Source organism: Podarcis raffonei, chromosome 11 (assembly GCF_027172205.1).
Source record: "Podarcis raffonei isolate rPodRaf1 chromosome 11, rPodRaf1.pri, whole genome shotgun sequence".
NCBI classification, from domain to species: Eukaryota; Metazoa; Chordata; class Lepidosauria; order Squamata; family Lacertidae; genus Podarcis; species Podarcis raffonei.
In genome coordinates, this window is record NC_070612.1 from 12,640,394 (window position 1) to 12,658,239 (window position 17,846).

The 17,846-nt window shown below is 43.0% G+C and overlaps 1 protein-coding gene and 1 non-coding gene across 5 annotated transcripts in view; both read left to right on the forward strand.

Moving 5' to 3' along the window:
• The window catches only part of DCC (DCC netrin 1 receptor), a 921,347-nt gene that overhangs the window by 838,946 nt on the left and 64,555 nt on the right, over nucleotides 1-17,846 (forward strand). For all 4 annotated transcript variants that reach the window (XM_053408811.1, XM_053408815.1, XM_053408813.1 and 1 more), the window contains one exon: nucleotides 5,699-5,731. In XM_053408811.1, the coding sequence (XP_053264786.1) occupies nucleotides 5,699-5,731 (33 nt within the window). The remainder of the gene's footprint in view (nucleotides 1-5,698; nucleotides 5,732-17,846) is intronic.
• Nucleotides 3,063-3,136, forward strand: TRNAT-UGU (transfer RNA threonine (anticodon UGU)). The gene has a single exon. It is a non-coding gene; the product is annotated as a tRNA-Thr (tRNA).

Here is a 17,846-nt window from a genome sequence, read left to right on the forward strand (position 1 = left end):
CCAATCCCTGACCAGTTTCATAGAATCATAGAATTTTAGAGTTGGAAGGAACCCAAGAGTCATATAGTCTTAACCTCCTGCCATGCAGGAACCTCAGCTAAGGCATCTATGGCATCCAACTTAAAAACCTCTAAGGAAGGAGAGTCTACCACCTCTTGTGGGAGTTTGTTCCACTGCCCAACAGTTCCTACTGTCAGAAAGTTTTTCCAAATGTTTCGTTGGAATCTCCTCTCTTGTAACTTGAAGCCATTGCCTCAAGTCCTACCCTCAAGAGCAGGAGGATACAAGCATGTTCCCTCTTCCAGGTGACAGCCCTTAAAATATTTGAAGATGGCTATCATATCTCCTCTCAGTCTCTTCTTTTCCTGGAGTGTTTTCATCCAAGTAGGAACCAAGTAGGTCTCAAGTCATGCAAATGGTTAAAGGCAGGCATCCACAAGGTTTAAGTATCTACCAGCAACCACATATATAAACCTCCCCGGACCCTGAGATCATCTTCTGAGGCCCTCCTTTGTGTGCCTCCTCCTCGAGACGTTCGGAGGGTGGCAACACGAGAACGGGGCCTTCTCTGCAGTGGCTCCCCATCTGTGGAATGCTCTCTCCAGGGAATGTTCCTTTTTAACCAGGGCTTTGGTTGCCCTGATTGACATCCTATGCCCTTTTAAAATGTGTGGGTTTTGCGGGGGGGGGGCTATTGGCTTGTTATTTTTATTTTTATTGTGTATTTTGTGGTTTTATATCTTGATTTTATTCTGCAAACTGCCCTGGAACCCCTGGGTATAGGGCAGTATAAAAATTCTAATTCTAATAATGATGATGATAATGATGATGTCTACTTTGGGGACAAGTTTTGAAGACAGTGTGGTATAGTGGTCAAATTGCTCCCACCACAGCATTATCAAGGGTACCTGCTAGCAAGAGCTCTACCCAGTTTCCCCACAGTTTCCCCTGTAGTCTGTACCTTTTTCCTTTCATGTCCCTTTCACCTCACTATGGACTATCCACCACTCCTAACCAGGTATGTGTCACCTGCCAAGTGTGACATGCATCCGATGACATGGACTACATTCCACAAAAGTACTGTATTTTTCTGTGTATAAGACTAGGGGGTTTTTTCCTACAAAAAAAATAGGTTTAAAATTGGGGCTCGTCTTATACACGGGTTGTGCTGAGGGGTGTTTTCTTAATTTGGAGTCTCCCCAAATAGGGAGCGTCTTATACATGGGGCCATCTTATACACAGAAAAATACGGTATATGCCATCATCTTTCTTCCAGGGTTGCATCTAAGCCATACTCAGAGTAGACCTGTTGAAATCAATGGCCTTGGGTAAGTCATAACCGACTTGAGTCCATTTATTTCAGTGGGTCTATTAAAGTGGGATTTAAGGCTTTCTCTTTAAGATCCAGAAGACTCTTTGTTGTTTTCACGGCAGCCCACTAACAGACTAACCCTCTGGAAATTGCCTAGGAGATGTGTTGCTATCACAGTACATAGAGAGAGCATCCGTAACCTTAATTTGAAGGATGTATAAATTATGTGAACTGATATGTGTCAGTCGGGGAGGGAGGGAGGAAGAGAGAGGTTGCTCTTTGCTTGTTAATTCTGATCGGCATTACCCTCCTATTAACACAGACAAGAAAGGTCTTTATTTGGGGCTTTCTGCAGGACATGATCGACAACGGTGTTAAATTTGCAATCATCCTTTTCTCTTTTTTGAAAAACTGCTCTATAATTGCTGATATTGTCATCGTGGAGTGTTTCTCTCCCTCTCTCTCTCTTTTTTTGAAGAGACAACATCAGGCAGAATTTTTAGCGTTACAGTGCCCTCTAATGCTTCACTGGGGTGACAAGTGTGGGAATGGGAAGCCAACTTACGTCCCTGAGTTACAGAGAACTTGCCAGGAACCAATGTCATAGACCAAAGCAACCCTGAAATATTTCGTGGCGCTATTTATGACAAGGGTTACATCCTCTTAACAGCACAGCAGTGGAAGGGACATGAAAAGCAAAAAAAGCAACATCTTATCTAGCTTAGTTACAAATGCCATAAATGCTTGAGATAAAGGTTTTGGCCAGGGCATGTTGACAAGCTATATTTGTTTTTGATGCCCTAATTATAAATCATAGACCTGTGAAGAAACCCATGATAAAATTATGCTCTAGGATTTCTGTCCTTTGGGTCCATGTGGAAGGGAAAGGGTCAGTAGATTCCTACATACTTCCTTATGAAGTACAGCCTTCTCCACACTAGTGCCCTGCAGATGTTTTAAACAGATGGTTGTTGATCAGTAGTGAGAGATTATGAGAGCTGTAGTCCCGAACATCTGTGGGGCATCAGGTTGGGAAATACTGGCCTAGAAATGGTCTCACCTTGCAGCAAGAACTGGATTTTGGGGAGAGGAGCTGAATATGGGTTAGCAGGACTGTAGGGACACGGGTGGTGCTGTGGTCTAAACCACTGAGTCTCTTGGGCTTGCCGATCAGCAGGTTGGCAGTTCAAATCCCTGCGACAGAGTGACCTAGCAGTTCGAAAGTATGCCAGTGCAAGTAGATAAATAGGTGCCACTGTGGCAGAAAGGTAAACAGTGTTTCTGTGTGCTCTTGTTTCTGTCACGATGTTCTGTTGCGCCAGAAGCAGTTTAGTCATGCTGACCACATGACTTAGAAAGCTGTCTGCGAACAAACGCTGGCTCCCTCGGCCTGAAAGTGAGATGAGCCCTGCAACTCCATAGTCGCCTTTGACTGGACTTAACCATCCAGGGGTCCTTTACCTTTACCTAGCAGGACTGTAAGATTTTCAACGACCAAAACCAAGAGAGATATTTAGTAGAATTATTCTCACAATAACATTTTGTTGGGTGATTCTTCATTAGCGCAATAGCAAGAACATAAATCCATAAAACCTGCATGAACTTGTGCAGAATCCTGCAGGATCAGACCAAATATTGATCTAGTCCACTATCCGGTTTCCTGCAGTGGCCAGTTAGATAACTTCACGTAATGCACAGCTGGGATATGAAGCCAAGAGTCCCCTGTGCTGTTGCATAGCTTAGTAGTAGGGGAAGGGTGTAGCTCAGTGGTAGAGCATCTGCTTTGTATGCAGAAGGTCCCTGGTTCAATCCCCAGCATCTCCAGGTCAGGCTGGGAGAGAGTCCTATCCAATGTCCTGCAGATCTGCTGCCTGTCAGAGTAGACACTACAGTGGTACCTCGGGTTACATATGCTTCAGGTTACATACGCTTCAGGTTACACACTCCGCTAACCCAGAAATAGTGCTTCAAGTTAAGAACTTTGCTTCAGGATAAGAACAGAAATCGGGCTCCAGCGGCGCGGCAGCAGCAGGAGGCCCCATTAGCTAAAGTGGTGCTTCAGGTTAAGAACAGTTTCAGGTTAAGAACGGACCTCCGGAACGAATTAAGTACTTAACCTGAGGTACCACTGTACTGAGCTAGATGGACCCTGTGGTCTGACTTGGTGCATGACACCTTCGTATGGCGAGGTTTCAATTAGTTGTCATAAGTAAGATATATTAGTAGACTTACCATTGCCAATTTATTTAATACATCTACATTTTAAATGATATAGCTTCCTTTGTATTCAAGGAAATGTTGCCTCTGGTTTTGAAAACCACAATTTTCCATGAACTGCCCAAATGCCACTATGGCTATAATAGAAAGATGCTTTTCATTTTTTATATATCCTGTTCTCTATCTCCAACAAACCGAGAGCTGAATTTCCAAAATAGCATATTCCAAAGCAAATCAGCAGCCCTCATTATGCTTCAGATATTCTCCTAATGGAGAATTGGTTATATATCTATGTTTGGCAGATTTAACACAATAAACGTATTTTGTGAGAGTGCCACCCCATCAGAAAACTGCAAAGATTTGAGATTTGATTCCTTATACCCACTGTCTTGTTTTGTCACACCTTCGACAACATAAAGATTGGATTGAGTAGTGAGTGGACAGATAGAACAGTATCCATCCCTTATTACTTGCCTTCATTTATGAAGACCAAAAGTGTTTTGTCACCTTTTTGAACACAACCTGTTTCAACTGCTTCATACTTTAAGCAAGATTCAGTCATGTAGGTAGCTGACCTACCCCAAAAGGCATACGACTCAGTTGGGTGGTCAGCTAGAGGATCATCCTATGCATGGGCTCTGCATGTGAGCATGACTGGATAATGGGTATAAAAAGGAGAAATTGGGTAAGGAACGAGATGCCACTGAACTACCAGGGCTTATGTTCTGGTGCCCCTTTGATGCATAACTGCTAGATATAGGCAAAGCATCCACGCAATGATATTTCTTGGGCAGACATCTCATAACACAGGAGTAAGTAACATGGTGCCCTCCAGGGTTGTTGAATTCTTCTTCTTCTTCTTCTTCTTCTTCTTCTTCTTCTTCTTCTTCTTCTTCTTCTTCTTCTTCTTCTGCGATCACTCGTAGCCTAGTAAGATTGTCTTCCATAAACACGGTTTTAACAATGAGTCTGTAAGTGACTGTGGAGGCCAGTTCTGGATCCACACATCCTTCCACAGTGGGGACATTGGTTTCCGGGCAGGAGTTGATCACAGTGTGGATTTTCCAAGCGTACCTTCTTCTTAGCACGTTTTCCCCTTGTGTCCTGAGTTCAAGCGTCTTCAAAGCCCATGACACCTTTGGTAAAGGCTGTTCTCCAATTGGAGTGCTCACAGGCAAGTGTTTCCCAATTGTTGGTGTTTATACTACATTTTTTTAAAAAAAAAATTGCCTTGAGACAGTCTTTAAACCTCTTTTGTTGACCACCAGCATTAAGCTTTCCAATTTTTAAGTTCAGAATAGAGTAGTTGCTATGGAAGACAATAATCAGGCACCTACACAACATGACCTTTTCAACGAAGTTGATGTTGAAGAATCATTGCTTCAACTACAACTTCCATCAGCCCCAGGCACCACAGCCAATAGCCAGGGATGATGGGTTCTGTAGTCCAAAACATCTAGAGATCACCACATTGGTTACTCCTAACGCAGTATTTCTCCCAAACATTCTGAAACAATAGAAGAGCAGTACAGAATTCTGTAAGATTTCAACTTGAGTTGAGTTCTCTGCACTATTTAAATAAATAGCTGAAGGCCACTGCAGCCTGAGAGTCTTGGCAATGTCTATAAATCCTGAAGACTTAACTGGAGCACTTGTAATCCCATCTTTCCTTTGTATGTGATTATTATATTTTAAAAGCATGTAAAATCGCTTCTGAAATGAAACAACGAGCTAGCTTTCAGTGTGCAGGAGGTTTTGTGCCTAATTATTCAAAGAAACCATTTCTTCTTCTTTCTCTTGCATCTCACTTCTTAATTAAGCTTTCTTAATGATACCCCAGATCAGGGGAGCTGTGGGTGGGGACAACCTGAGACTTCTTCTCCTTCAAAAATCAACATCTGACTTCATTAGTTATGAGATACAAGGTGAACTGACTGACACTTGTACTTTCTGTCTCTCAAGATGATTCTGAAATTAAAGAATAACGTCAAAATCTTCCCTGTCATATTCTGATCCAATCGACTGGAGAGTAAAAAAAAAGGGGGGGGGACAGAGAGTCTGCAACTTGATAAGAAAGTTAGCTAACAAAATGGCTGATATGATGCGTCAAAGTGCCTACTGATAAAAAATGACTGACAGTGTTGTTTTGTTGTTGTTTTTGCCTTGCAGTGGAACATCCTGACAAAATGGCTAATGATCAAGGTAAGATGGCCTTATTGTGCCCACCTACGCCAAGCTGTAGTGTGATGCCAGCCCCCCTTCCTTTGTGTTCTGCTCTTCACCTGGCCAGCACACCTGATGAGGCAGACACTGGCATGATAATTAATCTTGTTAATGAAGTTCTGCTCGGCTGAGGCTGCTGTTTTGATGGGGAAGATGTAAATTTTCTTGAGAGGAAATTGTTTTGTCTCTTTTCTGAAGGACCAATTAAAATGTCAGGCTCCTTTGTATGAAATAAATTTTTTCCTCTCTCTGCTGCACTTCTGAATAATTCACATTAAGTATAATTAAGGTTGGCATAATTTCCAAGCTGCTCTTACACCCTTTTGTGGGTTATAGATTAAAGTTCTGGAGCCTCATGGTAAGAACCACTATATCTATCTATCCATAAATCAGTTTCTCCCTCATGTTGGAAGATGGTGGTTTAGTCAACTTTTCGAGGCATAATTGTTGGTAGCGTTTTATCCTCTTCTTACTATTTTTAAACTCATTGTGATGTTTGTTCTTCATTTCAAGCCAAATGCTTGTAGTCATCTGTTTACTATGAAGGGGGAAATAGTTGATTATCACTTTAGGTAATTACATTTTTTTTTCTGGGGAGGAATGGCTGAGTCTCTCCAGGCATTGGGAAAGGAAAATAGCTGTCTTTGCTTAGCTGTTGGCTTCTATTGATTCACCCATTGGATATGTATGGGGAAAACATCCCACAACACCAGTTTCATGTCCTGAGGGTTCTGTTTTCCCCCACTTGAATAGGTTCTCCTTTCGTCAAGCTTGGTACAGTGGAACCTGTACTTACGGATGTAATCAGTTCCGGAGGTCCGTCCGTAAGTCGATCCGGGTCGCTGGTAGAAGCACTGTTGTGCGCATGTGCATTTGGCGGCAGCATGCTTCTGCGCAAGTGCAGACTGCGGCGGCCGCTTCTGCGCATGCGCAAATGGCAGAAGCTGCTTCTGCATGTGTGCGAATCACGGCAAACCCAGTATTTACTTCTGGGTTTGCCACAGTTGCAAGTTGGATTGGGCCCAAGTAGAGGCAGTCATAAGTAGAGGTTCTACTGTACTTAATGTACTTTGGTTGCACTGGTCACTCTGGGACATAGTGAAAATTAGGCCTTATATATGATGCGGAGATGATTCTACACGTATTTATTTTTATTTATTTATTATTTTACTTTGAGAGGTGTCACCTCTCTGGATTTGCCTGTTTTTCCTCTTGCCTTACCTGATGCCCAGGGTCAACATTTGGATTAGGCCTAGGTGCATAAGATTCATGTAGCTCTATATGTTGTGATCAACAGCTCACACACAGTCTTTGAATCAGATGTGTGCATCTATCATATGCACATTCTGTGTAGGCCCTATGTAAATATTATAGCCATGTGTGGATGCTCAGTAGGCCCAGCAGTGGGAGAGGAGCCTCTGACTGGGTATGCACAATATCACTGTGATGTTTGTCTGAATGTGTCTTTGGTGTGCATGTGCATTATATATACTACATATGACAGGGACAGAGTGGCGCTGTGATCTAAATCACTGATCCTCTTGGGCTTGCCGATCGGAAGGTCGGCATTTTGAATCCCCACAATGGGGTGAGCTCCCATTGCTCTGTCCCAGCTCCTGCCAACCTAGCAGTTCGAAAGCATGCCAGTGCAAGTAGATAAATAGGTACCACTGTGGTGGGAAGGTAAACAGCGTTCCTGTGCGCTCTGGCTTATGTCACGGCGTCCCGTTGCGCCAGAAGCGGTTTAGTCATGCTGGCCACATGACCCGGAAAGCTGTCTGTCGACAAACACTGACTCCCACGGCCTGAAAGCGAGATGAGCACCACAACCCCATAGTCGCCTTTGACTGGACTTAACTGTTCAGGAGTCCTTTACCTACTTACCTTTACCTACTTACATATGATGCTCTAGTTTCCATGGAAGTATGTGCAGTCTCTGACCCTGCTTCCAGAACATGGCCCTACATGGATTGTTCTTAAATATAAATGTTGGGGGGGGGGTGATAACCAGGAAAGAGAACACGTTCTGCTCCATAAGACTTCACCCCAGAAACAAAATATTATACCAACTTGAACAAAGGTCCTTCCCACCCACTCTTCTCTCAACAGCCCCAAGAAAGCTCTCTCTTCACGTTCTCTCCTTAAGTAACCCTGTTTAGGCTCTTGGGGATGCATAAAAATGAATATGGAAAATGCAACACAAACTCTTCTCCTAGAACAGCCTTTCCAACCTTTAGATTCCTTTAGATCATTGGACTACAACCCCCACCTTCCCTGGACAGCATAGCCAATGGTCAACAATAATGGGATTTGTAGCCCAAGAATATCTGGGGACTTCAAGTCTGGGGAATACTGTGCACTATCAGCTATCAGACTTACCCCATCCCACATCAGATTTGCCCAGAAAATAAGTCAAGCTATTTCCCCAAGAAGACAGAATCCTTAAATAGCTCTGGTTCTTTTCCAAACCACCCTGACTTTGGAAATTGTCCATCTTCCTTGCAGGGTATGTAGGTTTCCATCAGGACATTTCCGCCTGCCACACTACCAGTGCACCAGAGTGGGGCAGGAAGTGACAGACCACCACCCCAATTCCCACAGTTAGAAAACAGCTGTTGCTACTGCCCAGTAGGATAAGGGTTGTTTAAAGGGAACGGGTATAGGTGGCCCACACATTTGAGGTCTGGGTGGGTGAGTAGGTTGGGAATTTTCCTCCACCTTAGATTCCAAACCAAGCTAGAGGTTAATTCTGGAGTCTCATGGTGCTCACCTCCTCTTTGAAAGTAAGCATTATAAGCCCCAGATTTTATGTGGGCCCGAACTAGGGATGGATGAACCTATAAATTTCTCTCTGTTTCTCATTTTTTAAAATCTATACTTCAGGCTTTCACACTTCTGTCACAATTTGCATTTTTAAAAGAAAAATCCTCATGGAAAATATTAACATTTTAGTGTGATTTTTTTCTAATCACCTTTTTGGATGCAGTTTTGACTGATGCATACTTTTGCAACCATTTCCCCTAATATAATGCATTTTGCATGCTGTTTTCACTAATATATACGCCTCTATGCATGCTTCCTCCTAATATATGTATTTTTGTACAGACTGATTGGGGAACCACAGTGCAAAATTCAAGGAAAAGCAAATTTCTAAGAACAACTGTGTTTCAGTTAATCTATTGGTCTGAGAAGTGCAGATTAGGAAGTTTCTTATTAAATCACAAGCAAAATCCAATTTATCGCCCAGCCCTAACCCGAAAAGCTTTGCTGGAGCCCCTAACAATGATGTCCTTTACACTCATATTTCCTAGGCGTTAATGCACGCTAAGTAATATAAACATTTCTACTAAAATAATAGCCCATAGCTGTCACTTCACACTGCCACTGAATAAAACGAGTAACTCAAGAGAACGTCTGGATGGCATTTCTCCATGAGGCAAAAGCCTTGGAATTAATTTGTTTTTGCTGGAAAGTCATGCAGCGTAACAAACTGTTCTCTCCAACTTTAGCATTCAGTTATAAATGGGCAAAGTAAACAATCGAATGTGTTTGATCTTAATAGACATTCTGGAACATAAAGTAGATGCCATTTTCCTTACATACCTTGTAGCGATTCCGAGTAAACACAAATAAAATCAAAGGCAGGGCTCTTTATCATTCGGGTGACAGCACTGCTAATTTCCCTGCCTACGTGGTATCAGAATAATAAACTGAGATTTGGAAAAGTGAAATGTGAAAAGAACAATGGGAATGTGCTTGAAAAATGGAGGTTTTCTGGGCAATTATTGCTGCTTTGCGAGGCATTGTTTCATGTTGTAGTACAGCTTAGAGCTAAAAGACCATGGATATTCTAAGGTGTTCTTTTTAAGTGTCATAATACAGCGCTTCGTAAGAAGTATCAGGAATAATAAATATTTATTCCCTTTCTTGAATTCGTTGTGATATCATTTGATAAAAGCAAATGCTTAAGACAAGAGCTACCTAGATATGCAAAGCTGACAGGTATTTTTGGTATCACATTTTATTTTGTAAGACACATGTTTTTAAATTACGGTTTTGTTTTGTTTTGTTTAAAAATGGCTGCCTTGTAAGCCCCACTCCCACACCCAGTTGTTACCTTGTTCTTAACACCTGGTTCTCTTGGTAATTTTGACGTTTATTTTATGTAATCTTCATAGAGGTGAGGAGGATTAAGTGGTTTATAAATCCTGTTCTTGAAAAGGGACCTGAAGGATAAGGGAAAGGTGAAAAAGGACTTTGCCCTTGCACTGATAAATGTAGCCTGATCTACTCGTGCAGCAGAATGGTGGGGCCGGGAGAGATAAGGACAGCCTTTCTCAACCTGTGGGTCCCCAGATGTTGTTGAACTACAACTCCCATCACCCCTAGCTAGCAAGGCCAGAGCTCAGGGATGATGGGAGTTGTAGTCCAACAACATCTGGGGACTCACAGGTTGAGAACTGCTGGATAAGGAGGTGGTTGAATGAGCTGCATCACTTCTGATTTTCAGTAGAGGAGCTAATTTTGAATGTTTCCTTGGGTTAAAAAGCATGCACACAGAAAGCCAGCACATGAGGCAAAAGGCTGAGACCCCTGTTGGGTTCTCTTTCTACTTGTGGTGACTTCCGTTATGTAGGCTTTGTTGAGTTTTGTTTGGTTTGGTTTTTTGCACGGAAGAGCAGCCAAAACTATACCCCACCTGCAATCTGAACTGGTGGTGCAGCCCCATCCTACTACCTCAGGACTGTATTCTGCAACCTCACTCTTCTATATGTATAGACAAGGCCTCAAACAAAACAGAGCAGAGGCTCAGCTGTAGGAATAAGTAGGAAGGTGGCTAAAATGGGATTCATAACACAAAGAACTGAGCATGTGGAACCTGATCTTCATACAAATTAGAGACTTGCATAGAAAATATTGGGGCATTGTGTTAATTACAGTGAGCGTACAAAGAAGAGTGGGGGCATACCAAGGACTATCTATCTCATCCTCTTTTTCACAGCAGCCAATCAGGTGCCCCTTGGAAGACAGCTAAAAGGGCATGGAAGCCACAGCCCTTCACCTCTGATGTTCCCCAACAGCTAGTACTCAGAGATGTGCTGCACCCCAGCTAGAAGGTTCCTTGTAGCTGTTAAGGATGTGCCCCGGCTTCCATTGAAGGCTGAATTCGACACCAAATACAAACTCCTTTGGAGTGATTTAGGCTTTGCACCAAGTGAAGCAAAACTTTTCCCCAAAGTAGTGCCTTAGACATTCAGAGGATGCAGAGAGAGTCAGACAGTCTCAAGGTCCATTAAAAACCCCAGAGAAGTTCTCCGTTGAAGGAAAAGCTCAAGGAAGGAAGGAAGGAAGGAAGGAAGGAAGGAAGGAAGGAAGGGAAGGATAGGATGTGGGGAGCTTGTAGTGTTGTGCCTGACTGCTCTAGCTCCCAAACAAGGCATATCTTGCCAGAACTCTCAGTTTTCACATTTCCAATCACCATGCTTTGGGAAGGGAAGTAGAAGGAACTTGCCCATTGCTATCAACTCACAGGAGCTTCGGACAGCTTTTCCTCCGCTAATTTGTCTAATCTAAGGCTCTTCCTCCCCATACATCTCCTTACAAAGAATGTAGTACCAGAGGCAAAGGCTGCTTCCTGCGCATTCATCCTGACCTGTTTGGACAAAATTTGCAGGGAGTTTAGATGCTGTTTGTAGGGCATTCATTTCAATTTGTGTGCAGGGAGGTTATATGATGCTGCAGTGATCAGTTGTTATCCTGCACTTTCCAGTTCCTTTTCTTATTGCATTCCCTGTTGCAAACAAGTCTGGTTTTCGGAAGAAGCAGGCTTGTTTGCGAGAGCTTCAAATCCACTTTAACTGCGCAACCTGAATTTGCTGGCACGTGACTGAAAATTGTGGCAGCCCAGAAGCGCCCTGAGTGTCATTTCAGAACCATTGTTTCCTGCCTCATACAAATGCACAGAATAAATGGCTCTTTTCATTTTCTGGAGGGGAGCAAAAGGGCTCTATAGTTGGGAAAGGCCTTCCAACATTTCGAGGGTGGCTGATTAGCAAAGCCTGCTTTTCCCTTCACCTGACTATACCCTCACTTACAACTGAGATTTTCCTTGCCTATAGCTTCCATGCATCTTGACCATGACTCTTCCATTTCTCATTCAGAGTTTCCTTGCATTTCCTCCCCCACATTAAGGTAGGAGTGGAATTGTTGTGGGAAAAGATTTGAGCTATAAGCACATCATGTGCTTTCTGCCTGCTACATTCTTTCTCTGCCAACCAAGCAAAGACAAAAAAGGGGGGGAAGACCCTCCATTGAATATTCTTGTTACAGCCTTGGATGTGCCTTGTTGTTTATAAATCATTAAACTAAGTCTCTCTCTCTCTCCACACACACACACACACCCTAAATCCCATCGTCATGACGCCAAGCCCATTGCTTCTGTTGTTGTTGGGGGCTTGTTCTACTTAACGGGCATAGCCTGTAGAATTCTATAAAAAGATTACATTAAAAATGCTCACTGGATTGAAAAGCTCAAGCAATAACAGGAGCCAGAGCAGTTCCTTCAGGCAGCAAGGCAGGCTATGCACTGGTAACTGCTATTAACTGACGGCCATGCTTCAGAGTCCAACCGGCTCTCGTTTTCCCAGCCTCCACCAGCAGAAAAGGATGGATGGAGTATAGAGCACCACCAAAAAAATAGAAATAGAAAAGGTAGGATGTAGCAAAAAGGAGAGGGAAAGAGGGTACCACTTTTCTGCATCAGGGATGGAGAGCATGTGGCCTCCAGGTATTGTTGGGCTGGATCTACACTGATCTGTAAAAATGCTATTGAAGGCTATAAAAAAGCTATATATCTCTCAATGTAATTTCCCATTGCCAACGTATTGCCGCTCTGGTGTCACATTTTTATAATGCATTTTAACGCTATAACCGAGCAGTGTAGATTCCATTAGCCCCAGCCATCATGGCAAGTGGTCAGGGATGCTTTCACAGTCCTGGCGTTCAGTTGCTCTGAGTAGGATTGCAGTAACAAGGTTAGCCAAGCAACAAACTACTCTTAGAACTGAGCTTTCTGGTTTAGTGTCCTTGCAAAGAAGGTGGCATGTGATTCCTTTTAGCAGCAGGGTGGTTTGATCAGTGAAAACTTCCAAATCAAGCTTCAAGATTATTGCTATATCTCGGGTGTGGTGCTTGTTTGCTGACTCCTGGTTCGCCAGAATTGGGGTGATTTTTGGAAAGACAAAGTACTGCCTTAGTTGCCCAAGATCTTGATTGTATTACTAGATGAATCCTTTCCACAGCAAATCCCATTTACTAATGGGAAGTGGTTAAATTTACCTGCTGACAAATGTGACCAGATCAATCGTTTGTTTGGTTTTTTCCCAGCATGCCCCACTGGTCCCCCAGTTTCCCCATTCAGTGTCTGGGGAATAGAAGTGGGCTGCAATAGGCTGCCGTGTTACAACCCCAGAGGCTCACCTGTGAATTTGGGCACATCTTTTTCCTTTGAATGTGTTTGAATCAGGATAGAAAAGAACCAAGTCCCTTTAGGACTTGACCCAGTCTGAGAAAGCTCATACTACTTTATTTCATGTGGAGAAATAAATAAACATGCTAGATTCAAATTAGATTGTGTATGTGGCAGTAACCTCACTTTGGTCAACAAGACATTAGTTCCCAGTATGTAATTATAAAACAAATCTCTCCTCCCACCCACACTCCCTTCGTTTTGTTCATTCTCCTTGCACTGTGGGAACCAAAGAAATTAAATGGGAAGTGGCAGAGGTTACCGATTGGTTTGGCAGAAAAATGTGTTTGTATGCTGCAATATGCCTTCTTCTTCAAGGAGTTGGGAGGCTGTAACCAGGCCTCATATGCTCAGAGCAGTGCCGTTTGTTGTCCAGAAAACACGTGTTGCCTCATTTTGACTGGTTCTCTGGGGAAAGCTCTGGGAGCCAAGGAAACATAAGGTAACCTAATAAGGTAAATGATCACACCTTCCTTTTTTCTGCTGCAGGCATTCAACTAAACTTTATGGGTAGCTTCCATCAGTTTCCCTTTTTTATAATCATGCATTAAAATAATACATGGATGCACAGAAATGTTGATGCAGAGGACTCTTTATAAAGCGTTGTGAAAAACAACCGTCGGGTTCTCCAAATGAGACTGATTTCAAAATGCAGCAGTAAGATGATGGGCTATGGTTCAGTTTAGAACTCACATGACCCCTGGGTTGTTGTGGTTTTTTTTTAAAAAAAAAGTCCTTACAAAAACTGCCAGCACTTTAGCACACATTTTTCTTTATATACACGTTATGCCAGCAATTTTCCCCATATGTACTCTGTATCTTATTTTCCCTAATATTTTTGCAAACATTTTCTGGTGGTGAAGTGCACTGCCAAATTTGCAAGTGCAAATTTCAGAGGATAGCTTTGCTTCTGTCCACTTATTGCTTTTGACAAGTGTGAAGTAGGGTAGGTTTAAAATGAAAACTGAAGTAAATTTCTCCCCAAATCCTGCTCTGGGATCTAATCTCGGGCAGCAGATGTGGTGTGTTGTAGCAGACCACCTATGCTCAACTTATTTGAAAATAAAACCAGATATTACAAACGCCATAAACCTCCAGTGTACTCGCCTTCCAAAAGAAAACAGGTACCCTTGGAACTCATTGCTACTCTTGGGAAGCAAGGAAGCACATAACAGCATGGAGCAGTGCAGGTAACTTGTGTAGAAATTTAATTTTAGGAGATTATTCGTTAGGTGCTGGAAGTTTGATCTGGAAGCTCTTACAAAACTTCTGTTTCCCCTTTTAGCTGGTCCATGGAGCTTTTGGACTTGTTGGAGCTGGCTGGACTTTTGGTGCAAATCAGAACAAGCGACGTTATAGTTTAGCAAGAGCTTTATTTGAATGGCATATGCAAATGACATCACACAAGAAGAAGAAGAAGAGCCATTCCTTACAGTCCCAAGATAAAACAAAATTTTTTTCCTTCCAGTAGCACCTTAAAGACCAACTAAGTTAGTTCTTGGTATGAGCTTTCGTGTGCATGCACACTTCTTCAGATACACTGAAACAGAAGTTGCCAGATCCTTCTAAATAGTGAGAAGGTGGGGAGGGGTATTACTCAGAACGGTGGTGGGAATGGGTGATTGGCAGATAGCTATGATGATGATCACCCATTCCCACCACCCTTCTGAGTAATACCCCTCCCCACCTTCTCACTATATAGAAGGATCTGGCAACTTCTGTTTCAGTGTATCTGAAGAAGTGTGCATGCACACGAAAGCTCATACCAAGAACTAACTTAGTTGGTCTTTAAGGTGCTACTGGAAGGAAAAAAAATTTGTTTTGACTATGGCAGACCAACACGGCTACCTATCTGTAACCAGTCCCAAGATAGTTAAGATTGGAGGTTGCAGCAGTGACCTGCAGTAGGAATGCAAAGCAGCAGATTTCTGTCCCATCCTAGTTTGTTGCAATCAGTGCTGTTTCTGCTCCCCTGTAGTTTGGCTACTGCTAAAACCTACATTGTTCATCTTGCTATCTGCTACTGCTGCAGCTTACGTAATTAATTACATGATTAATTTAATTGCATTTCAGCGGAATGAAAAGGTTTTTTTAAAAAAATGCAGACTTAAAAAGGATGACAGGCGCTACTCATATTTGCTTCCGTGATTTCCATCCCTGACCATGAACAAACATACGAACTGTAGGAATTTCCACCCCCATTTTCATTTCAAATGGAATTCTCTGACATCCCTCCTTGTCGGCCCAGGATCCCATAGTACCATCTTGTAGTCCATAGTGGGTTGGTGTTCCAGGTGCAAAACGATTGACACACCCACACTCTGAGCGGACCTCTCTACTTCTTCCTCTTTCTCCTTAGTGATAGCCATTGATTGTGTACAGCTCAGATGTCCCCAGGTGTGCTTCCTATGACTCAAATGTTCCAGCAGGTCCCTAGATGCTTCCTTCACATTTCCATGTTCACTCCTCCATAGAATAGGGTTACCAGACGTCCCCGGATCCCGGGGACAGTCCCCGGATTTCCAAATCTGTCCCTGGACAAATACCGTCCCCAAAAGTCCCCATTTGCAAATCTGTCCCTGGGAAACATGGCAGCGGCAGCCTCAGCAGCCTGGAACCAGCCTGTTAGCGCAGTTGGCTCTGGCTGGCTTCAGGAGCTGCTCACTGCCGTGGCGTCCACCATTTTTCCTGTGCCACGGCAGTGAGCAGCTCCTGAAGCCAGCCAGAGCCAACTGCATTACCAGGCTGGCCCCTCCTGGGCAACAGCCGCCCGCCTGTGACTCTCAAGCCTCCCCTGATCTGTCAAAACAAAGGGGGAAGGAGATCGGGGAAGTGTCCCTGGATTCATTGAAAAAAATCTGGTAACCATACCGTAGAACACAGGCATGCACAGAGTACCTCTGCCGTTTGTTCCTCTTTCCCCATTTCTCACTCAAGCCTAACTGCATTTTTACTTCCTGCTCCAGCACAACCCACATTTTGCTGTTAAGTGCAAAATAGGAGGAAGCTAAGTTCTAGAGAAATAAATTTATGGAACTCCTACACTTGAAGCCAGGACTATTTTTGAAACCAGCTGGACAAGGCCAAAAGAGGGCCCTTAAATCATTTCAAGGTAGATTTCCATTCACCGTTTATTAAATCAGTTTTCCGTGTCAGGCTAAAGGTGTTGAGTAAATGCAGTCCTTGATTTGATTTGATTTTATGTCGGCACCTAATTTAATTAGGTCAAGTAACAAAAGCCCTTCATTTGCTTCTCCTGAAAGCTACAAGGTGGCTCTACATGCTATTAGCTGCTGCATACTTTATGAAATGGTTGTATTTCTCCAGTGGCCAGAACAAGGTCTCTGCAGAGTTTGGGTTGCCTATATATATATATGAAGTGTGTATATATACAAAGCCAGCTGTTTTCATAACGAAATTACTTTGGTGGTTATATAATTATACCAAAGTGCATTTCTGCATTTCTTTGCACTGGTTTCAGAGCGATTATATAATGAGGAATTAATTCCCTTAAGGAAAAAGAAAACTGTGCGCAGGATGAGGAGAAATTTAAGCAACAACAACTGTACAATAGGAAAACCTGGGAAATTAGAACTGAGAATTGTTTCTAGAGAAGCCCAAACGTATGTTAGATGGGACTCTTAGTTTGAAGGGGTCCAGGGGTGGGGGAATAATCTGTTGTACACCTGAGCTGAAGCAAAGGGTGGTATCCAACTAAGTTTTACTCAGAGTAAACCGACTGAAGTTCTGCTTATTCATTTCAGTGGTTTACTCTGAGTAAAACTTTGTTGAACGCCGACCTAAGGGTTGTGTCCATTGCTAGCCCTACTCATTGAAAATAATGGATATGAAAATAATTATGAAAATAACGGATAAATCCAAGTTAGGTTCATTAATTTCAGTGGGCCTAGTCAGAGAAAAACTCATGACCCATAGTGTTTAACTTTACAGTCTTGTTCAAGAACTGCAAACTTGCAGTCTCCACTTTGGCTCAGTTTGGGGATCCATAACATTTGCCCCTTTCACTGTCCGGCATGTTCCCTCCTCCAAGAAAACCACACTGATATTCATTTCTTTTCTGATCCTTTGCCAGCACAATGATGGTGAGCATTTTGTTCCTTTCAGCACTGTGCTGAAAGTGCCAGGATGCAGGAAGAAGTCACTCAGTTGCCTAGAAAACCAACCATGCCTTCCAAATTGTTATTGCTATAATTTGGCTATTACTGGAGGTATACTGGAAAACTAATTTTCTCCCATGGAGGAAAAAATGAGCCTGCAATTGACCGCTATCACACGGGGACCTGTAGATCGTGGTCGACTGGTTGGACATCCCTGGTCTAGACAACCAGATGACTTTTTCCTCTATTGTGGGACTCTGCTCTGCAGGATGGCTCTGGAAAGTACAAAATGGATGTGAAGAGTCACAGAGAAGGGGAGAAATTTAAAGCAAATGGGGGGAAGTGTAGGGGGATTCCTCAGAAACTCCCCAGTTTTGTCTTTCAGCGGCCTGCAGTGTGCATTAGAATCACAGAACCATAGAAATGTAGAGTTAGAAGGGACCTGCTG